The 23,846-nt window shown below is 46.2% G+C and overlaps 1 protein-coding gene across 1 annotated transcript in view; it reads left to right on the top strand.

Annotated features, from left to right (window-relative positions):
• LOC119404736 (neuroguidin) overlaps nucleotides 1-23,846 on the top strand; it is a 49,037-nt gene that overhangs the window by 17,961 nt on the left and 7,230 nt on the right. Inside the window, exons 5-9 of the mRNA XM_037671405.2 lie at nucleotides 8,743-8,795; nucleotides 8,968-9,061; nucleotides 11,935-12,059; nucleotides 15,303-15,358; nucleotides 23,002-23,050. Coding sequence (XP_037527333.1) covers nucleotides 8,743-8,795; nucleotides 8,968-9,061; nucleotides 11,935-12,059; nucleotides 15,303-15,358; nucleotides 23,002-23,050 — 377 coding nt within the window. The remainder of the gene's footprint in view (nucleotides 1-8,742; nucleotides 8,796-8,967; nucleotides 9,062-11,934; nucleotides 12,060-15,302; nucleotides 15,359-23,001; nucleotides 23,051-23,846) is intronic.

Below are 23,846 nucleotides of genomic sequence, written 5' to 3'. Positions count from 1 at the left end.
GGGCCCATCGCTGACGGCCCGAGTGTCAGAAGGCCCACTGTGAAGTAGCTACGCATGTTACACGTCTGCCCCTCACTTTCCAGGGTCAATAGCTGATGGTTAAAAAAATGGCAGTTCCCCTTAAGGGTGAAGCAATGTGTGTGATACCAACAAATCGTATTGTTGTACGAAGTAAGGCTAGCAGGATGCTGGCATAAAACTCGCTTGCTACATTGTGATGGACGAATGATCAGTTTCCAGCCATATTTTGGGCGAAAAAGTTATTGTCAGATGCGCGGGGTGGTGTTGGCAGGGGCAGTACGTAATAAGCAGGGGTGAGACAGCTGCGCATATTGCGCATTTTTTATACGATTCCGTTTTCCTGCGCCAAGCTGCTCCGAAAGCATAAAAATTGCAAAAATTGCGCCGAACTGCGCCGAAACGACCCCGCAAGCAAGAATTTTCAAGCCTGCATCAGTTTCAGCATGGGAAAACGTAACTTTAGAAGCAGCGCCAGGGATACGTTCGCAGAACATGTTAACGCGCCCACGCGTGTCCTTCTACGCGCCTTTGTAATGGAGGCTTCCATAGTGCTGTGGTAATCGCCTCTGACTGGTTGTAAATACAGTCAACTGCCGATTTTTCGGACACCCTAGGGACCGCGAAATCGTCCGAAAAATCGGGCAGTCCGAAAAAACAAATTCATGCTTTTTTATTCCGCTTAAGCGGTCAAATCGCCACAGCCACGTCCGAAATAGCTTTAATGCATCCCAGTACAATTATCAGGCATTTTAGTGCGCGCCCAGGCTCTCGCAAATACATTCGGTACCTGCCGCGAACCCCGCTTAACTACGTACGTGCCAACCGCCACTTTTACATCTCGTGATGAGCGCCGCTGATAACAGCAAAGCACGGAATAGATTACGGCTATCTGGCATGAAGCGTTTCTAAACGATGACGCGGAACACAAAGACTGTGGCGGAAGAGCGGACGACTCGTCCGGCATTCCCCCATGCGTGTGCGCATATGCGCACACGCATCGCGGAATCGCCGCTGATACGCAGCATTTGCTGCCGTATCAAGCCGATCGTTTCTAGTTGTGTGCAGTACATCGCCAACTAAACTGACGCCGTCACTTTACTGTTGCTGTATCGTACGCACGCATTTATCACGAAAGGGTTCGTGATGCGCACTTAGTTCTTGACCGCACACGGGCGCGGCAATGGCGAGCTGGTTTCGTCCGCGAAGGCAACGCGTCTATGCGGCGCACTTAGCGGTCTCGCACAAAGAGGCAGCAGGAATGGCGGCGCGGCGCATTTGGGCTCTCGCCTATTGAATGCGTGCAGTACGCATGCAACTGCGCTAGGCCACGTGCACTACCGAGCAGTTAACTGAAGATGCTTGTCGTAAGGGTTGTCAGCGATTAAGTCGTACCGGAGCGTTTGCCAGCTGCCGCCATCACGCCTCCGTGCATTTCCGCTGCTTATCCGTAACATCGCCGCACGGCGCCGCGATAGCGGCCCTTTGAATTTCTGGTCTGCTTCACAACATAACACTTCGGGATTGCGGCAAAGCTGACTTTCGGACTCTGCTACTGTCGCACACAGATCGACTCGCGTACGCGCTGGTTCAAACCTAAGAGATGATTGACGCGGCAGAGGTGAGGGCTCCAATTAATGCCTTTCGGACCCACAATTCGGGCAGAAAGTCCGAAAAATCGGACACCGAAGAGTTTCAGCGTCCGAAATTTCGGACGTTCTTATAGATTGACGTCTATGGGGCTGGTGACGGTGCCGCGATAGTGTCCGAAAAATTGGCAGTTGACTGATGTGACCCCCCCCCCCCCCCACCCTACATGCGTTCATCGGTGGCCGCCATACCGCTTTTGTTCTTTCCTGATGTTACACGTGAAGGCATCGCCGCAATCGCGTGCTAGTAAGAATCGTTCATTGACCATTCAAAGACCTATTGCTATGTGACTACAATTCTTGTGCAATCAGTTTTTTTATTATTTGAAAAATGTGATGTTTTTAATTTTTTTTATTTTCAAATGTAAAGTGAAACTAGTTAAAAAAAACTTTTTTCATCTATTTCATATGTCGTTACCCAGGTTATATAAATTGCGTAGTTTGTAAAAAGGTAGTGTAGTTCACACCTGGCAATAATCTGTTAAAAAAAAGCTTTCTCCAAAGCTCTTTGAACGTTATGTGTATTCTAAGCCGATTAAAATGTGCGTTTCTTCCTCCAAGTTGCTACAAATTTGTTTTTTTCAAGCTCCAAAAACGACATAATAAATGCCACTAACTGCTCCCAAGCAAGGTTCTCCTACTCCTAAATTGAAATTTTGCTGCTCCCAAAACTGCTCCCAAATCGATTTCAGCCGTCTCATTCCTGAATAAGGGATGGGTTCAGAGCACATTTCGGCTTAAGACACGGGGGCCTTGAGCCGCGGTCACATAGTGAACGAAGTCACGAATGACGATAATTGCGGCCTTTACACGGCTCCTATGCAAAATAAGTGCTGGATTTACATATCCATCAAGAAAATGAATATGCATTGATGTAATATGCACTTGTTTATTCTTTTCTTGATACTTTTGATAATTCGGCATTCGGTTAATCAGGACACTTTTCTGGTCTCGTGAAATCCGAAGAAGTAATGAGCTTCTTCGGATTTCACGTTTGTGCTCATGTGTTCCCCTTCTTGTTCCAGAAGTTTTCATGCTTAAAGCTATGAAAAGAAATGGCGCACTTCCCACCAGAACATTGTATCGTGTATCCCTCCTGCTTGCTGATACAGTGCCTGTTGCTCAGCCAACATTACGTCCTGCAAAATGAAAGTATCCCTGAAAGTAATCCTTTGAGAATATAGCTTCAGCATAGCAATGGTAGATGAGAATTGCGATTACTCATTGGCCTATATTATAGTGCAGCACGCAGTTGTATTATCATGACAGTGACATGTTCAGTGTGCCATTGAACAGGCTAAGGAAACTTGCATACCTCAAAAACGTGAGCAGTAAATGTGGCAGAGGTTGCCAAGGGGTTTTATTGAAATGACTTTTTCTACAGGCGGCGAGATGGCAAGAAATGGAAAACTGATTTGTGTCGGACTGTGTCATTGCGTGATTCACATAGAGAGCAAGCAGTACTGTGTGCTGGTGGATGTGCCGAGAAAGTTGTTCTAGTTACTGAAAATAGTGCCACGGACGTTTCCTATTATCACTTTTGCTTTATTCGGTTTTCGCCCACAAAGACTGTCAGCAACGCTCAGCGCGAACCGCGCCTCATTGTTCGAGAAGCTTCCCGATCATTGTAGATCGTTTTTGTTAAGATTGCGCGCAAGACGCGCACACTCGAGCTCATTCTAGAATTTGCACGACAGCCAGTGATAACGCTGGAATATTCGACGGCACATGTTTAAATGCCGACACGCTTCACCGCTTGTCAGTTGTTCGACGGACGACGCCCTGTTCGCCGCTATCATTGTACAGCGTGTATTGCTGTAGTTCTAGTTCTCAGTTTCTCGGCCACAAGTTCGGCCAAATAAACAGTTTCATCTCGGACGTGCTGACTGTTGTCTTCGTCGACGTCACGACCACGTGACATCTGGTGGAGGTGCTGCTTCTTCCATGATCCGGACGCCCCCACGAAGCGCTGACCCAAGCCCAAGCCGCGAGGAGGACGACGGCAAAGAAAACCCGGATCGTCGAGCAAGCCACAGGCAACAAGGTCTACCGCCAGAGCACGGGCCTTTACCTGAAAAGACCCGGCAAACAAAGATCCTGACCTCGACCACAGCGACGATGACAGACGCTGTGCCGCCCGCACCGATCCTTCTCCGGACACCCAAGGAGCCGCCAACCTTCCGCGGATCGTCGTTCGAAGACCCGGAAAGCTGGCTCGAGGCCTACGACCGAGTCGCCGTTTTTAATGCCTGGACCAGCGAAGACAAGCTACGGCATGTCTATTTCGCTTTGGAAGACGCCGCTCGGACCTGGTTCGAGAACCAAGAGCGAAGCCTCACAACGTGGGATATCTTTCGCACCAGGTTCCTTGCGACATTCACGAGCGTCGTCAGGAAAGAGCGTGCTGAGGCTCTGCTCGAGACCCGCGTGCAGATGCCGAACGAAAACGTGGCGCTCTTCACGGAAGAGATGACAAGGCTCTTCCGTCATGCAGACCCTGTCATGCCCGAGGACAAGAAGGTCCGCTTTCTTATGCGAGGAGTCAAACAGGAGCTCTTCGCCGGGCTGATGTGGAACCCCCCATCGACAGTTCAAGAATTCGTTTCGGAAGCAACGACCATCGAGAAGACGCTCGAGATGTGCACCCGGCAGTACAATCGCCGCGCATTTCAAGACAGCGCAGCTGTTCATGGCCTCGGCTCCGACGACTTCCGCGAAACGATCCGAGCCATCGTGCGAGAGGAGCTGCGACGACGACACCGCGACGAAGTTCCGAGCCCCCGCCGCACGCCGAACGACGTCCTGAAGATGAAACTTTGCGACCGGAAGCAGACCTGACGACGCAACGTAGAAGCAGCGGTGCAAACCGACGCAGCCGTGACCCGACGCCGCGACGTAACCGCAACGCAAGACGGCGGACTAGCGACCTCGACGTTCAGATCGACGGCCACAACGTCACCGCTCTCGTCGATACTGGAGCCGACTATTCCGTCATCAGTGGGCCGTTCGCAGCAAAGTTGAAGAAAGTTAGGACTGCTTGGGAAGGCCCCGAGATCCGAACCGCTGGAGGCCATCTCATAACGCCGATTGGTGTCTGCACGGCGAGAGTCACCATCAACAACCGGACTTATCCTGCGAGCTTAGTAATCCTACAAAACTGCTCCAGGGATGTGATACTTGGAATGGACTTCCTAACTGACCACGGCGCCGTCATCGACTTAAGAACCAAGTCGATAACCCTATCGTCGGAGAAAGCGACACCGCCGGATACGAACCCATGCCAATATGCCCTGAACGTGCTCGAGGATCAAGTCACCATTCCACCTAGATCCAGCATCATAATTCCCGTCGGCACCGAAACGGCTGAATGCATCGAAGGTGTCATCGAGAGCGATCAGCGTTTGCTTCTAGACCGCGACATTTGCGTCGCAAGAGGCATTGCTCGGCTGTATGAAGGGAAAGGAAGCATGATGCTAACGAATTTCAGCCAAGAATACAGACACCTGAGCAGGGGCACAACGATTGCGTACATCGAAGAAATCTTGGCTGTCAGCGATGCGTTTGCCTTTTTAGATTCTGACGAAGCTACAACGACAACTGCAATGCCTGAGCCATCCTTCGACGTAAACCCAAGCCTTCCCGCCCGCCAACAACAACAGCTCCGATGCCTTCTGAAGAAATACAAGGACTGTTTCTCGTCGTCATCACGGGTCCGGCAAACGCCCCTTGCTAAACACCGTATCATAACGGAAGAAAATGCTCGACCACTCCGTCAGAGTCCCTACCGGGTTTCGACGCGAGAAAGGGACGCCGTTAAGAAGCAAGTCGACGAAATGCTACGCGACGACATCATCCAGCCGTCCAAGAGTCCGTGGGCGTCTCCCGTAGTGCTAGTGAAGAAGAAGGATGGGACTCTACGTTTTTGCGTCGATTATCGTCACCTGAACAAAGTCACGAAGAAGGACGTGTATCCCCTTTCCCGGATAGACGACACCCTGGATCGACTCCACAACGCGAAGTACTTTTCGTCGATGGACCTCAAGACCGGCTACTGGCAAATCGAAGTCGACGAGAGAGACCGAGAAAAGACTGCCTTTATAACACCAGACGGCCTCTTCGAGTTCAAGGTCATGCCCTTCGGTCTTTGTTCGGCACCTGCGACATTCCAACGAGTTATGGACACAGTGCTGGCTGGCTTGAAGTGGCAGACGTGCCTCGTATACTTGGACGACGTCGTTGTGTTTGCCTCAAGCTTCGACGAACACCTCCGGCGCCTTGAAGCCGTACTTGAAGCAATCAAGACCTCCGGCCTCACCTTGAAGCCTGAAAAGTGCCGCTTCGCGTACGAGGAGCTCTTGTTTCTGGGTCACGTTATCAGCAGGGATGGTGTTCGCCCAGACCCGCGGAAAACAGCTGCCATCGCTGGCTTCCCGCCACCCACCGACACCAAAGCTGTGCGCCGTTTTCTAGGCTTGTGCGCCTACTACAGGCGCTTCGTCAAGGAATTTTCACGAATCGCCGAGCCGCTAACTCACCTTACGAAGACCGACGTGCAATTCAAGTGGGAAACGGCGCAAATCGAAGCATTTGAAGAACTGAAACGACGCCTTCAGATGCCTCCGACACTAGCGCATTTCGATGAATACGCCGATACAGAAATCCACACCGACGCAAGCAGCGTAGGACTCGGCGCCGTCCTTGTGCAGAAGACTGCCGGGCAGGAAAGGGTCATCAGTTATGCTAGCCGGTCGCCATCAAAGGCAGAAACGAACTATTCCACAACGGAAAAGGAGTGCCTAGCGATCATCTGGGCTACATCCAAGTTTCGCCCCTACCTCTACGGCAGGCCCTTCAAAGTTGTGAGCGACCACCACGCATTGTGTTGGCTAGCTAACTTGAAGGACCCTTCAAGTCGGCTCGCACGGTGGAGCCTACGACTTCAAGAATTCGACATTACCGTCGTTTACAAGTCCGGAAGAAAGCATTCCGACGCTGACTGCCTGTCTCGCGCCCCCGTCGACCCACCGCCGCAGGACGACAAGGAGGACGACTGCTTCTTAGGAACCATAAGTGCCGACGACTTCGCCGAACGACAGCGAGCGGACCCAGAACTCAGGGGCCTTGTGGAATACCTCGAGGGCAGGACCACCATTGTTCCGAAGGTATTCGCGCGTGGACTGACGTCGTTTTTCTTGCGCAATGGTGTTCTCCTAAAGAAGAACTTCCCACCGCTTCGAGCCGATTGCCTTCTCGTGGTACCCTCGACATTGCGGCCAGAGGTCCTCCAGGCTCTGCACGACGACCCGACGTCTGGACACCTGGGTGTTTCTCGCACGCTAGCAAGAATACAGGAGAAGTACTACTGGCCGCGCCTTTCCGCCGATGTCACCCGTTACGTAAAGACCTGCCGGGACTGTCAGCGACGCAAGACACCGCCCACTAGGCCAGCCGGACTTCTGCAGCCTATTGAGCCACCACGGCGGCCGTTCCAGCAAATCGGGATGGACTTACTGGGGCCGTTCCCGACGTCCAATACCGGAAACAAGTGGATTGTCGTGGCAACTGACTACCTCACCCGCTACGCCGAGACAAAGGCCTTGCCCAAAGGCAGTGCCGCCGAGGTAGCCAAGTTCTTCGTGGAGCACATCGTCTTGCGTCATGGCGCCCCAGAGGTTCTCATCACCGACAGAGGTACGGCGTTTACGGCTGTCCTAACTCAAGCGATCTTGGAATACAGCCACACAAGCCACCGCCGGACCACCGCGTACCACCCACAGACCAACGGCCTGACCGAGCGTCTCAATAAGACCATCGCCGACATGCTGGCTATGTACATCGACGTCGAACACAAGACGTGGGACGCCATCCTTCCATATGTGACCTTCGTGTACAACACGGCCGTACAAGAAACGACGCAGATGACTCCATACAAGTTGGTCTACGGACGGAGCCCGGCAACAACGCTCGACGCCATGTTACCAAACGTGACCGACGAGGAAAATATCGACGTGACCACGTACCTACAGCGCGCCGAAGAAGCACGACAGCTGGCCCGCCTGCGAATCAAAACCCAGCAGCACACCGACAGCCGTCGCTACAATCTTCGACGACGCTTCATTGAGTACCAGCCCGGCGACCGTGTCTGGGTCTGGACGCCAATCCGACGACGCGGACTGAGCGAGAAGCTTCTTCGCCGATACTTCGGACCGTACAGGGTACTTCGGCGCCTGGGCGCACTCGACTACGAGGTTGTCCCTGATGGCATTAAGAACTCTCAGCGGCACCGTGCACGACCTGAAGTCGTCCATGTCATGCGCCTCAAACCATATTACGCGCGTTAGCGAATCTGAGGACTGTCATTTTGCTTTATTATTGTACTTTCTTGCTTGTGCTTATTGTTTATTGTACTTTGTTGCTTTATTCTTGTTATTTATTGTTGCATGCATTGGCCTGTTCTGTTTTAAGCATCGGGACGATGCTTTTTCGGAGGGGGGCATTGCCACGGGCGTTTCCTATTATCACTTTTGCTTTATTCGGTTTTTGCCCACAAAGACTGTCAGCAACGCTCAGCGCGAACTGCGCCTCATTGTTCGAGAAGCTTCCCGATCATTGTAGATCGTTTTTGTTAAGATTGCGCGCAAGACACGCACACTCGAGCTCATTCTAGAATTTGCACGACAGCCAGCGATAACGCTGGAATATTCGACGGCACATGTTTAAATGCCGACACGGTTCACCGCTTGTCAGTTGTTCGACGGACGACGCCCTGTTCGCCGCTATCATTGTACAGCGTGTATTGCTGTAGTTCTAGTTCTCAGTTTCTCGGCCACAAGTTCGGCCAAATAAACAGTTTCATCTCTGACGTGCTGACTGTTGTCTTCGTCGACGTCACGACCACGTGACAATAGTTTCCTCCTATCATTTGCTTTTCCGATACTCTTAACTATTTATGTTCTTGCCTATTAAAAAAATTGCTCATTTGCTTTAACAATATTTTGCTATGGAGAGGAAGTGCACATGTGGCATTTTTCACAAAGTGGAATGTACTAGCCAGAATTTGTCTTTGTCTTTTCAGACGCCGATGACCCTTTAAGGTTTAGGGCAAATCCTACAGCCCTTGAAGATGAAGTAAGTGGTTTTTGTTTTGGAAAAGAAGGTGCCTGAATAATATTTTAGTATTTTTATGGTATGTTTTATAGCGCTTAATTTTTCATTTTATATAATTGCAAATGTGCTGGCAATAGCATCAGATATAGCCTTGCATTAGTATTTTTTCTGTAGCTTTACTGTTGTTTTTCAGAGTGGTGATGAATCAGCAGATAGTGTTGAAAAGGGATCTGAAGGTAAAGCAACCAAAGTGTACAGACCCCCGAAGTTGGCTCCTGTTCACTATGGTAAGTTTGCTGGCTACATTAGCGTCCTCTTCAGCCCAGTATAGTACTACTAAAGTTGAACATGAATGTATCGAATTATTTGCTATTTTAAACAGTTGTAACATATCCTTGGAATAACCACATAAAAGTATATAGCACTGTAGTATGTGTATGTCTCTCTTCAACCCCACATGCAATACGGTTGAACCATGCAATGACGAAATCGGCAGGGAAACCGCAAAATTTCGCTATCGCGAAAATTTGGTTATTGCAGAATAACAGTACAAATAGTAAACTGGTCAGCAAAACAGCAATTTAAGGCCAATATTCAGTTACCTTGCCTTGGTACCCCTTGCCATGTAGTAAACGCATAGATCTTCCTTTGCAAGGAGTGTGTGTCAAACAATGGATGGCTTGCAGAGCTGGGATTTTATTAGCGTTTTTTTAATGTTTGCTTTAGTAAGCTTCTCTGCAGTACAGCAGCATAATGCAATGAATATCATAATAGCAAACTGAGCTACTAATCGCTTTGCAACGAAACATACTACCTGTCACCATTCGTTATTGGAAAGAGGACCGCCACGCTGCTCCAGGAACTTGAATGATTTCCTGGTCCAATGTGCAGGGCTCACAAGAAGGCATGGATGAAAAATTAATCATAAGTAAGCTTTTATGCCTTCAATATGGCCTTTGAGCAAGAAATTGGTAAATTTCAATTTTCATTACCTCATGAGAAATCTAGGCACTGCACGAAATTGGCTACATTTGCCATTATTACGATGCCACTGAGTGGTATGTCCTTGCTCCTTTGTGTTTATGTGATTAAGGCATCCTCTTGAGTCTTTGGATGCTTAGCAAAATGAAGTCGTTTCCAGGAATTTGTAAAGTTTTCAGCTTTGCAGGTGTGTTCAATTGTTCACTGATGGAAGTGCTGGGCCAATTGTGCCAAGAAAGAATTGCCTGTCACATAAAGCTACAAACTATGGTATTTTGTGCTTATTGCACCAATGACTGTGCTGAGGCTACCACGAATTGTGTATGCTCTGCATCTACACTATAGAAATGTAATGGGTATGAACAGGAACCCTGGCTGTGTTCCTGTTCAGTGGCTTAGCAAAATCAATTTTCTGTATTTGAGGTTTGAGCCACTGTTAGTGGCACGTGTACACTGTGTGCAGAGAGTGCATTGGTCGGCTTTCCAGTGCAGGGTAGCGGTACCTGTAGCAGTGCTGGCACCGCTACTGGTACCGCTAGCTCGCACAGGAAATTCAACTTCTATTCTTTGCTGTTGCATCAGCGTGTTCAAATTGGCAATGACACTGCCATGCACCAGTTAAATGGCTGGCGTGGGCTTCTTCGTATCTGGCTTTGAATTACGATGACTCTTTTTTTTAGAGCAAAAAAGGGCGGCCTGAATGCTGCTTGTCATGTCTCACAGGAGCCTATGGTTTCGTTCACTCTGCTTTTTTTTTTTGTTTGGGTAGTTTTTGAAAACATCATTCTTTTTGTAATTAATTTTCTTGCTTTGATACTGCTTTGCGATACAGTCACCGACCAATCTAAGGGGATTGCTAAAAAGTCTGAAACACCAGAATTACGAGAAAATGTGCGACTTTACAATACAAGGGGCAAAAAAGGAATGTGTAGCATTCTTTTTATGACAGAGAGCTGAGCTAGTTGCTAAGTATTCATTCTAAAAAGACAGGCATTTGTGGTGTCCCAACTTCTTTCTTGTGTCCGTGTTTGCACGCCGTGCCGTTTTAGAATAGCATTCTTTGATTGCTGTTTTTAGTGATAACAGAAATTTCGTGAGACTAGCATAAAATGCATCAGTTTCTACATAAAGGCATTGTGCCAACAATGCCTTTCAGATGTAGAAACTGTAGAAAAGATGTAGAAAAGAAACTGTAGAAATGTAGAAAAGATGTAGCAACAAGCATGTTGCCTCATATTATTACATTACCAGAAATGCTGTTACCCATCATGTGTCCAATGCTAGTCGAAATATTGCAAAAGTATCTTTGAGTGTAATTGCCTGGAACACTGCCCAAGTTTCTCAATGCTTTTCTGTACACACATGCACTTACTTACCTATGGCTTAAAGAGACCGTAGCTGCCGCTATGCCAGTGCCAACTGTCCGGATTTATGCAAATGCCATATAGTAATTACAACTACCAGTATGATCTCTGACGTTGCGAAAATTTTGTGGCAATCATTGAGAATTATCTGCAACAGTGCTGTGTGGCCCTTAGGAACAATAAAAACATACGTGAGTTTTGATTTCTCATATTATTGGTGTTAAGCTTATCGACTGGCAACTGTATATGTCGCGAACTGAAACACCTTAGTGAGACTATCTTTTGCGGTGCAGCGTGGCGACAGCCACATTGTGAGTTGAGGGATGTAGTTCAGTTTTATGTAAGAAAAAGCAATGACAAGGTATGGAGCGCCATTCCATTCACTCAGCAGTGTTTTTTTGCCGCCCACCAGAGACATTTTTATGCTAAAGGTTGCCTGCGAAAGATTGACCTCTCTTGTTTGATGTACCTTTAATTTGTCATAAAGGGATCAGGCATATGCGACAAACATGTATGGATTACGGGAGGATTTCATCAAATCAAAGGTGTGCACAGTTGCTTGACTAAATTACGAAAAAATACATGGTTTTATAAGAGCTAAAATTAGGAAATTTAAACATGGTTCAATACGTTTCTGATTTCAATAAATAGAGGTTCTTTATAACAAGGTTTCAGTGCACTAGCAGTGTATGCATTTATTAGATATCATTTTGCTTGTGCTATTTCTACAGTGTTATTTATGTGTTGATGTTGACATTTGTAAGCCAGTGGTAGTCACTGCGGAATGTGTTTTGAATGTCAAAATGCAATTTCAGATGGGGATGAGACAGAAAAGGAACGTAGGGAGCGACTATTGGAACGAGCAAAGAAAAAAGCTTTGTGCACTAGTGTTATGGAAGAACTGCGAAGCGAGTTCTACGATGGTCCTGTAGAAATCAAGGTGAGTGTTTTATTGTATTGATTTTAGAAATGGAGTCACAGTTGCAAACATTGATGCTGCTGTTGATCCGGTCTAGCATTTGCATGCACTTTATTCAAACCTAGTGGTATGGAAAATCGTTATAACAAAATAGTGCACGCAGTGTCTTTAGTTACGGTAGACCAAAATAATCCAGCAATTATCTAATTCCAAGCAAGCCCTCGTCCCCACTGTCTTTCTCCTCCTCCTCAGCAAGTCGAAATTACCAGCAAAGTGTCGTGGGTGCACTTTCCCAAAACGGCACCAGAATTCAGGATGGCAACAGCACATTTTTCTCGCCGGAAAAAAACTGAGAGCATGTGGACTTTCTCAGAAACCTTCTTGCTCTCGTTCATGGCACGGCCATGCCATGCTTCCTACGATCAGGCCATGGGAAGCACGGCAGGAAGCACCTCCAATGATGAGCCAACGCAACAGTGCTAAGCAACAAACATTGATCTCGGAGGCCTTACTTTTGCTGACTACGTCGTCATAGGTACCATCTTGGGATACAGATCTCAAAGCCCACGCTTTTGCTTGCGGGACCCTGAAAATTGTCATGGGTGTGCCTTGTGCTAAGTTCGAGCTGTAGTCATTATGCGGGGGGGGAAATCAAATGTTGACAACAAAATCCATGCACAGGCGCTTAGAGATTGGGGTGCTAAACAGGATTGTATGGTATTCAAGCAGGCCAGTGTTGCATGGATGTGGTGCATGATCGGGATCCGGAGTGGGAGGGAGAGAGTGGGGGGAGAAGGGGCACTCTCGCTGAAAGGCGTGAAAATGTGAAATTAGTAGTGAAATTGGAGGGGGTGCTTGCTCGGGGAGGGGGGGGGGGTACTTGCTCGAAATTTTACAGTATGAAAATTTTTGTGATGGTTTAGCTTGCGATTAGAACACATCTTAATTTCATCACACTGGAGCAATAAAGAGAAAGCTATGTTCATCAAATTAAGCAGTTGAATGTGTCATCTGAGGAAAACCAATCAATGGGACTGCTACTTTGTGAAGTTTTATGCAGGTGAATGTAGGGCAGCACAAAGGCTATGCCAATTATTGTGCTGGACTTGGCTGACAGAGTTGCACTTGGTCAGAGTAGACCATGTGTCATTGGCGTTAATGTCTATGAAAAATGCCCGACTTTGGTCGTTGGCTGCATGTATGTCCTTGCCAGAAGACTGAAAATGAAAAACAGTGCATTAGCTTCAGCAACAAACCTAGACAAACTGCAGCTAGATGCATCACTAATGCACAGCACACAAGTACAACTTTGCTATGCATATAACGTAGTGCAGAATCTGAAACGGCCTGTCCTTGTACACTATTAATGAATAAGATAACATTATTTTCTTTTGAGATAAGGCCACCTGCCTTTGTGACACATGGTTGTACCAGCACTTCGATGCCGTGTTCACAGCCAACTTTCACTACCATCGCCAACTGATGACACCATCAGTCGCAGACAAAATGGCACAGTGTGTTTGTAATGCTCACCTGTTTGTATTTCGTCTGAAACCTGCCACTCATTGAAATTGTCGTGTGCAGTAAAAGCTTGTTAATTTACGCCTCATTAGAATTTTGCTGCAATTCCAACTAAGTAGCATGGCCTGACAAAGCTCTATAGAACTTGCAGCCTGGTCAATGAACTTTCAGGAAACAGGAGCTACAAGCAATGTTTGTGGGCTGCAAGAGGGGTGACAGCATGATACACACTTTACACACTCTTTCCCGAGTGAGTCAATGTTAGGCTGGGATTTTGGTCACGAATGTTCAACATACCATAACTTTTGTTCAAATGGGTTTAGAACATCCATCCTTGTTTTACTTCATGCAGTTCTCATTCCAGACTATTCTGATATGCTGATGTAGTACTTTGTAACTCTCTCAGTTTAGGCAAACTCTTGCTCCCAAAATGGCACATGAAGCCTTTGATACCTTAAAAACTATACATAGTACTGTATACACTCGTGTAAAGGCCGCACCTTTTTTCCGCTATTTTGATAGGGTGCGGCCCTTCCACGGAAGTGTGAAATTTTTGTTCAATTTTCGATCAATGCATAGAAAAACCTATTTAATCATGCCATATATCTGCCTATAGCACAATCGCAAGCAGTTCCGCTATAGGCAGTTGTAAGAATGAACAGCGGCACAAAGGATCCATGGCGCCGGCGAGAAAAGCGACAATATCTCCCAGATTGTGTCGCACGCCCGAAGCTCACAGATAGCGCTGTGTGACAAAGCCGCAGGACAGCTATTGCCATCTGGTGGCTCTCACAAAATGCGTTGTACGCGAGACGTGACGACGCTGCCGTTTGCTGGCGAGAATTTTTTTTTTTTTTCAATATTTGGATTGCCAAGTTGGGGGGAACGGCCCTTACATGAGCACAGCTCTTAGTCAAGCGTATACGGTATTTCAAATCGGCACACAAATATACATGAACTCTGCAAGTTTCATCAAAATCGGTCAAGAATTAAAAAACAAAAAGTGTTTAAGAGCAGTGTACACCCTTGATTCAAGCTCAGCAGGCATCCCTGTGAAAGTCGAATTAAAGGGGTACTGACACCTTTTTCCGAAGGCGAGTTTACCCTGCCATACAAATCTCCTGGATGCAGAGCAACTTTGAGCAAGTGTGAGGCTCAGCAAATGCTGATAAGATATTTTAATTAGATATTAAAGCCAATTTTTCCACGGCGCACCTACTGACATCGACACTAGCTTGACGTCAGGCTACAGTACAAATTCTAATGACTTCATGACTTCACGCAGCAATCTGGCTAGTTGTGATGACGTTGATACCAAAACTTCCAAGATGGCCGCTTGTGCGTCATCAAAACTTCCAAAATGGCCACTTGTGCGTCACCAACAGAGCCACGGTGCGGAGCGGCCGTGAAAACGTCACTATATATTGTACGAGCACGTGACGAGAAGCTCATACCGTGTTGTGACGTCAGGGTACAGTAGGAACCGAAACAAGCATTTAAAAACACACTGTAATTACTTATTCAGGGCGCACTCGCGCTTAGCAATACCTTTTCTAGGCTCTTGAGGACTTGACCTTTCATTTGACGCAAAAAAAAAAACAACTGAAAATGTTCGTGTCAGTAACCCTTTAACAAGTTTTTACTGTAGAAAGTGTAGTCTTCATGCTAGACTTTTTCTGTACTCACGGCCAACTGTTTGATGAATTGTTATTATATATACTAATGTTTTCTTTAATGTTTCAGGATGCTTATGACAGCCACAAGGCTAAGCAGAACAAGGCCATGCAGGAGCGAGTGCAGTAAGTATGCTTCCTAACATTAACCCTCACTATAATGCATGTGAATCTACTGTGTGAAACCAACATTGGACACACGTAACAACAGTAGATATCAGCCCTTCATCGCTTTGAACCAGAGAGCAGCTATGCTTAAATGAAATAAACTGCTGCTTGAGAGTGTTGGTGACAGACACAAAGTAAACAGTTTCATTCCGTGAAGATAATGTTCTCTGGTTTCGTCTTTTTCTTATTGCCAGAAATGCAGTTACATTTCAATATAACAAACTTTGATATATTGAAATTTTCTATGAAACTTCATGTCCATAAAGCACTATGTAGGTATTTTTAACTTGTATATAACAAAGTGTTTTGATCTGTTGTTTCAATATAACGAAGTTATATTGCTGCTGCAGAGGAAAACTGGAGGTGATAAATTGAAACTTCTGCTGGGACAAGTTGTCATATGGTTGAGTGGCACACAGTTTTTGCGAACGTATTTTTCAAATCACACGCCTTGTGGCTGAGGGAAGCCGCCGCAGCGGAGCAGCTGCTTCAATGGAAAGGATGCAACTCGATACTCTCCCCGCCTCCGGAGAGCGAGAGCACGCAGCTGGTCTGTGGCGTGCAGGAACCCTGGCTCGTGCCCTATTCTACCGTGCAGCTCTACGCAGCTTAATTCCGTATTCTGTGCCACGTATACACGTGTGCCATCTCCTGCAGAAGCAGCGGAACTAAATGCGACAAGCACTTATCTTCTTAGCGATCATTCAGGGAATGGATGTCGTCAATGTGGCATGTGTCTGCAAGCAATCTCGATCAATGAGAAAAAGGTGGATGTTCAATGTTCAATGTGGATGTTCAATGACAAAGCCGACTTTTAGTAAAACATAGCAGTGATCGAAATTTGTGATGCCGTACCGGGTCTTGCACGATTTTTCGAACGTATACATGCCCACTGTTGCGAAAAAGAAAACATTTTCGCAGTAAACGGAGGTGCCTCATTCAGGTTGTTGCATTGCATTAGTGTGATTTTAGACCGCAGCTCTTTTGGTTTTCTCGCATGCGATGGTTTTTGACATTACGTGTTCATCGGACAAAGTGGGAAGCAAGTTAGTTTGGTTCGACGAAGGCATGTTAGCATTGACATCGTGCCACTCCAGACAGCACCCAAGGTTTTGATGACAAGCCGCAGCAGCAGAAGAGGTGCGATAGCTTCACTTATCTTATATTACCACAGTGAGTTGGACTTGCATTTCTTTCGGGCTCACTTGCGACGTTCGGACACTCTGAAGAGGACTTCACCAGCGCAGGATGAAGTCGCGGTCGCTGGATCTTAGCTTTAAGAAAATTTAATTTTTTTTTATGTCATTGAAATTAGTTTGGTGTATTTACGCATTATTGAAACATTATTCAAACTACTGGCACTTCCCTTGCCTTTGATGACTACTGTGTTTACTCCATTCTGTGCACCCTTTTTTTTTCACAATCGCGATACTATAAGTGAGTGAGGGGGGGGGGGTGCATAGATTCGAAAAATCTAAAAATGACCGCAACGAGATAGGCATGTGAAATCTCATTTTATTTGGCCAACAGAAAAAGAAAAATAGGTGCACACAGTGAACCCACCACTTGTGTCTCGTACTGAGTCACTCACTCTGACTGCCACTCGAGCCTGTCGCACCACTTGAGCTGCCACTCTTGGCATACCTCAGCAGATCGTCTTCCGTGCCATTCAAGTTGTTTCTGATTGAACACTTCTTAAGGGGGACCGTGCTTGGAAGCGTATCTTTTTTATTTTTGTTTATCTGTGGGAGTTACAAAGCAAATCAGCACATCACAATGGTCTGGAATGAAAACTGTATGCTGTAAAATGAGAATGGATACTCTAAGCCTAATTGAACAAAAATTATGGCTTGTTGAACTCTGGTGAGCGAAATCCCAGCTTGACATCGGCTCACTTGCATTTGTTGAAGATACCACAACTTTTGTTCAAATGGGTTTATAACGTCCATTCTTGTTTCACTGCATACAGTTCTCATTTCCAGATCATTGTGATATGTTATTTGCCTTGAATGAAAGAAGGAGATATTTTTCGAGGGGTTTGTTTCTTTGGTAGATACAACCAAATGAATCCAACAGACAATTAGGCCAAGGAAAGCATAGGGGACATTAATTACTGTCTTTGACTGTAGTGTAGTAATTATGACATGAATTAAAGTGAGTCAAAGTGGATGAAAAAGCACCCTCTCTGTTGGTGTGATCTGAACCCACAACCTTCAACTTGCACATCTGATGCTCTGCTAATTGAGCATCAGATATGCAGCAGGCACTTCCTTCGTTCATTCTTAGCGAGGGCCTCGTCCTGGCAGACTCAATTATGGGTCATCTGCCACATCATGCAGAGATCACGTACCGTGTCATCCCCTCTGGCAAAAATAGTGTTCCACACTCGCCGCCGTGGCTACGAGTGACGCTGGTTAACACTCCCAGGGATTACACGTACACAAATGCCCAATGAAGTTGAAGAAATACCCACTGAAGTTGATTACACATCATAGCTCAATTGGTAGAGCATCGAAAGCGTAATTCAAAGGTTGTGGGTTTGGATCCCACCGACGGAAAGGGTGTTTTTTTGTCTCCTTTAGTTCATTTCAGTTTATGTCATAATTATTACACGACTATTAACCCCTTAACTGCTTATGAAGAGCTGAGCTCGTCATGGCTCTTCAGCAATGTTTCAAGAGGCTTTTGACAAGCCCAGCTCGTCAAATGGTGTTTTCCCATTTAAAACATAGACGAGAGGGAGCACGGGTTCCGTGATTGGCACTTTTATTGAATGAGAGTCTGCACACTAAATGGCGAAATGAGCGCCTTGCATTGGCGCAGTCCCGTGCTTTGAACGCTACCACAAGGATGGCAGCCTCATCTAGCTTGTATTGAACTATCGAGGAATAGTACATTTTGTTCAGGGGAAGTCAAATGGAATCCTTACTTCCTGGGTGTTGCAGAAGTTTCTTTTGAAATACACATCAAATGCCCCAGGTATGGGGTATTACCAGGCTCGCAGCCATGGGGGGGGGGGGATAGGGGTCTGGGCGCCCGCTCCCCTCCCCCCCTCCGAAATTCTGATGAAGGAGAGTGTTTTACCAAAAATAAATGACGAAATAGGTGTTCTTCAAGGCCTTCAGCAAGTGCCCCCCCCCCCGAAAAAAAAAATTCCTCGCCACGGTCCTGGGTATTACATGATGGTGCGAAATATGACGAACAAAGCAATTTTATCTGTCATAAAATTTTTTCGCAAGTATTTTTCTGTTTTGAAAATATTACTGAGGCATTTCACGTCATAACAAAATTTGGCAATTTTGAAACAATTTTTTATAATTTAATTGCCACTTAAGGGGTTAAAAACAATAATTAATGGCTCTTATGCTTTCCTTGGCCTAATCGTCCATTGGATTCATTTGGTTGATTTTCTTTGCAACTCTCGCAGTTCAGAAAAAAATCTCACTCCAAATAATACCAGATGTATTTGATATTTTAAATACAGTAAAAAGCTAGTTAATTCAAATATCACGGGAGTGGAAAAACTGTCCGAATTATCCGAATGTCGACTTATCGAAAGTATCAAGGAAACAATAAATAAATGTGTATTACATCAGTGTACTTTCACTTTCTTGAGGAATACGTAAATGCAGTAATTATTCTGCATAATAGCAATGCAAAAGCCTCATTTTCGTCATTTGTGACTTCGTTCACAATGTGAACATGGCTCAAGACACACGTGTCTTAATCCGAAATATGCTCCTGACCCCATACCTTATTACGTACCATCAACATGATTGTGGACGGCGACCATGCTTTTCTGAAAGCTTGTGGCCATTTTGACTGTCTGCAAATGCCGTTTTCTTTCCTTTGCGTCGCTCATTTGCAGTGCTTCGCGATCGGCTAACTTCGAGGATCGTCCGAATTAATCGGGTGGTGGTCAAACATGACCAAATTAACAAGAGTTTGATGCCATTTAACAATGCATGTGCTGGCCGGGACCAGAGAACATGTCTGAATTATCCAATTTTCTTAATTAACAAGTGTCAAATTAACAAGCATTTACTGTACTACATGTTGTATTAAAAAATAATGGCATATTTGGAATTAGCTTATAAAAACACATAAGCTGTGAAAGTTTCATGAAAAGCTGCTCAGAAATAAAAACATGTTTCTAAAGCAGGGTCTCCCCTTAAATGACTTGGCGACAATGTTGACTTCAATCCACTCCCATGCGTCCAAAATCCACGTTGCTATCACTGATGGGGACACTTTCTGCAGCTTCCCGTCTGCGTCTGGTTCTGGTTGGGGTTCCATACCCACTCTTCATAGTCTTGTCGAAGGTTGGCCTTAAATGGATTGTTATCTGAAATGTCCAGGGGTTGTAGCACTGGCATCATGCCCCCTAGAATAATGACCAAGTCACAGTTGCTGTATTGATGTCTGGTCATATCCCTTGGGGTAAGGCGGCTGCGAAACGCATCCAAGAGAAGCATAGACAGCGTGCCTGAAGGTCCACCGAGCGATGCCTCCAGGCACTGCTGCTACACAATTTGAATCCAGTCTGACATAACTTCAGCTGTCATCCACTCTTTCTCCTGTACTCTGACGCTGACATCTTTAGGAAAAGATTCATTTTTGGCCATGTTCCTTTTTTTCAGAATGATATATGGTGGAAGCTTGTGGCCTTGAGCTGTTATGCACATCATCACTGTGGCATGCTGCTTTTCGTACCCTGTTGTCTTCATTCTAAAAAGACAGGGCGTGCAAACACAGACACAAGAAAGAAGTCAGGACACCACAAACTTCCCGGGCTCCAACTTTATTAACTGTACTGGCCCTCATCATTTTGAAAAACACCAGTGTCTCATTGATGTTGATGATCTGGCTGAGCTCGTAACTGTTTTCCCTGCAAAGTTTCACGGCGTATGGCTGAAAAGCAATAAGTTTGTCTTCAAAATCACCTGGCAGCTTCTGGCCTATTGTTGTCAGGCATCTCAAAGAAAATCCATCTCTACTCATCATGCACTCCACCTAGCTGCGGCTTGCACGAAGCACGGCGGAGGAAATCTGCATTTCTAGTAATTGTAATATCTGGGGCTTTACATGCCAAAACCATGATGTGATTTTTAGGCACACCATAGTGGAGGGCTCCGGAAATTTTGACCATCTGCTGTTCTTTAATGCACCGACATCGCACAGTACATGGGCTTCTAACATTTGGCTTCATCAAAATGCGACTGCCGCGGCTTGGATCGAACCCGTGACTTGCAGGTCAGCAGCCTAGCACTGTAACCTTGGCGGACAATCTGCATTCTTCTTGCAATCTCCATCACTTTTCGCCCAGATGGCATTGGCACTGACGGCAAAGCTCCTGCATTTTTCACTGCACACAAAGGCGCAGACTTCTTCAGGTTAAGAATGTTGGCCCTTACGCGGCTCGGTAAACATCTTACGTATTGTGGCACCTTTGAAGATCTGGGCCTGCTGCCCCACTGCTTCCTCCACCTGATGATATAGGCTCGCCCACACCGCATTCCGCGGCAGCACTGTGGTTGCCATTATCTTCAGCAAATGCAATTGTAGCTTGCTTGAACTTCAAGCTGTAGGAAGCCCTCTTCATACTCATACCAACATCTTTAAGGGCTATCAAACAACTGGCAAACAAAACAACGTGTGCCCATGGCCCCTAGATGCCAGCGCAACTTGCCCGGACCTGCCAAGTGCCAACAACTTCTGTGCCGCCATCTTTTGTCGGAACCCAGCAACACAAGACATGGCCTTCGAGATTTGGTGGCGAGCAAGCATGCTTAGCAGCATTGGCTGCCACTCTTCCTCTCAAGAAAAAAAGGGGGTTGTCTAGATTTCTAGGCAAACTTTTCTACCTATTTCTTTTACAAAGATAGGGGGGGTGCTTAGAATCTCGAAAATATGGCATATTTCGCTTGAAGGGGTCCTGAACCACTCTTCCAAGTAATCGTCAAATGACCTCAGTATCAGAGTTTATTGCCTCACAAATCGATTGCTGCAAACATTTCTAGAATCCTTCTAGAACAAGCAGAGTTAAAGGGATTTGTTGCAAGCTTTAAGCGCTTTCTCTCTCCTCTCGTCCCACGTGTGCACTGGAAGCTACTCAGAGAAGGATGGTAGGGGGGAAAGCAGATGTGTCAGTGCGCGTGATTAAGCGCGTTCACTCTCTCCCGTTGTGATTCCTGTGCATGAGTGTGGCTTCTGTATAATGTTGGCAGACTGTGGAATGAGGCACTAGCACTTGGCGGCACCTTGTGACAAGAAGCGCATCTAATCCAAACGCCCCTCTTGATTTATGTTTGCTCTTTACCAGTAGTTCGACATCAAACAGCAGGCACCAGCAGCAGAAGGCGCATGAGAAAATAGTAAAATTCGCATTCCACTTCTGAAACTGCAAGATTTGGCTGAGCTGTTCATAGCAGGATGTGTTTTCTCACAAAGCCCGAGGAGTGGCTCATGACCCCTTTAAAAGAGTTGAGTCTCAATCTAACAAAGCTTTGCTATAACAAAGTAAATTGCCAATTTCACCAACCTCGTCATGTCAAGGTTTGACTGTATACAATGTTTCTTATGCTTAAAATGCCACCGTGCACCATTGCAAAGTTGTGTGAGAGAGCCAGCAATTTTTTCCATGCTTTGGCTTTCACCTCCGCTCTCATGGTGACAAGTCGCACTCTCTGCTCTCATCTTGCTATGGTTTGTCTCATTAATAAGCATGCCATAGGACTATCCTAGAAACCTGTGATGTTATTTTTACTGTTAAAGGGGTACTGACACAAAATTTTGCGGCCGAGATAGCCTGCTGGATCGATTCCCGTGTACGTGGGTGTACCATCTGCAAAATATCGACAGCGAATAAAGCTTGGAAGGTATTTTATATGATTTTTGAAGTTCGCGAGCGCGATCCGGCATTATAGGCAGCACCTGGTGCATTGACACCCTCGGAGGTGACCCGAGGTGACCCCCCTACTTCCCCTACGTAACCGTTGCAGCCGGTACAAGTTATGATGACGTCGTAGCCGCAATTTCTGTTTTGACGCGTTTCCCGACAAATCGCTCCTGGCCAGTGGGTCAAACCTGAAGTGATTCGCCACGTCGAAAATTCCTTCCATCCCCGCCGCAAGAAAATCGTCGCCATCAGACGACGATGAGCCTGACGACGACAGACCGCACGGAAATGCGTCACTGTTCTGTGTGCTCACGTGACCGAGCATTTCACTCGCTAGGTGGTGATAGTTGCACCAGGCGGCTTGTCGTTTTTGGAGCTCTGTCAAACCGAAACTGAGGCTGTGTCGGTAATGAGGAGCTTGTAATTAATTATCTGTCGCGCGCTGCAGCAAACGATGTGCCGTGTTATGTCTAACAGGCCCCCAGCAACACATTGCAGCCAAAAAACGCGGGGCGATAATTTTTGTGTCAGGACTCCTTTAAACATTGGAACGGTGACTTAAAGAAATGTGTGATATAATGAAGCTTTCTGCTGTACGATTTCGCTGTATTGAGGTTTGAGCTATATTCACACAGATAGATTTTTAAGACTTTCAGGTCATAAATATCATCTGACATTTTGTTTCACATTTGCCTATTTTTAGGTATGAAGAAGACAACATGCTAAGGCTTACATTGACCAAGAAGGAAAGGGTGAGTTATTTGAACCTTTATAACCACTATGGTTAAATTGAATTATGATTGTGAAAGTGGCGCCAAATGCATTTTTATGTTTTGTTTATATACGTTGAAAATTCGAATCCCAATTCCCTACTCTGTGTTGTGGGTTTTGCAAAGACTAAAGTGCATGTTGACGATCACTTAGTGCACTAGATATGGTGCGAAATCCGCTTAGATGACAGTGCCACCACTCATCACCAGTGTGGGGAACTCTGGCTGCAGACTGCAGCAAGTGTTAGTGGTAGTTGTAGATGCCAAAGAGTGTATGTATTGTTCTTACTTGATTCAAGATTTATTTATTCAAAGTACATGTGATGATTTGCATATGAAATATAGAGATACAGAAGGAAGTCTCAAAGTCGCGAGACTGTGAGTGAGACCTCGTGTAAAATCATACATCAGAGAACAACACTATGGTAAACAGGGGTAAAGATAGAAAAATAAGTTATGCGAAATGTGCAGGTAAGCAAAAAAAGAAAAAAAACATACACTGAAATACAAAAGCGGTTACTGTGAATAATGTAAAGCATTTGTGAATTTAACAAGTGTGAATGCAAGCCTTTTTTAAACATTTGGAAGTGCCCCCCCCACGGTGGTCTAGTAGTTATGGCGCTCGACTGCTGACCCGAAGGTTGCGGAATTGAATCCCGGCTGCGGCGGCTGCATTTTCAATGGAGGCGAAAATGTTTGAGGCCCGTGTGCTTAGATTTAGGTGCACGTTAAAGAACCCCAGGTGGTCGAAATTTCCGGAGCCCTCCACTACGGCGTC

Source organism: Rhipicephalus sanguineus, chromosome 1 (assembly GCF_013339695.2).
Source record: "Rhipicephalus sanguineus isolate Rsan-2018 chromosome 1, BIME_Rsan_1.4, whole genome shotgun sequence".
Taxonomy (NCBI): Eukaryota; Metazoa; Arthropoda; class Arachnida; order Ixodida; family Ixodidae; genus Rhipicephalus; species Rhipicephalus sanguineus.
This window is presented reverse-complemented; position numbering and strand designations above follow the sequence as displayed.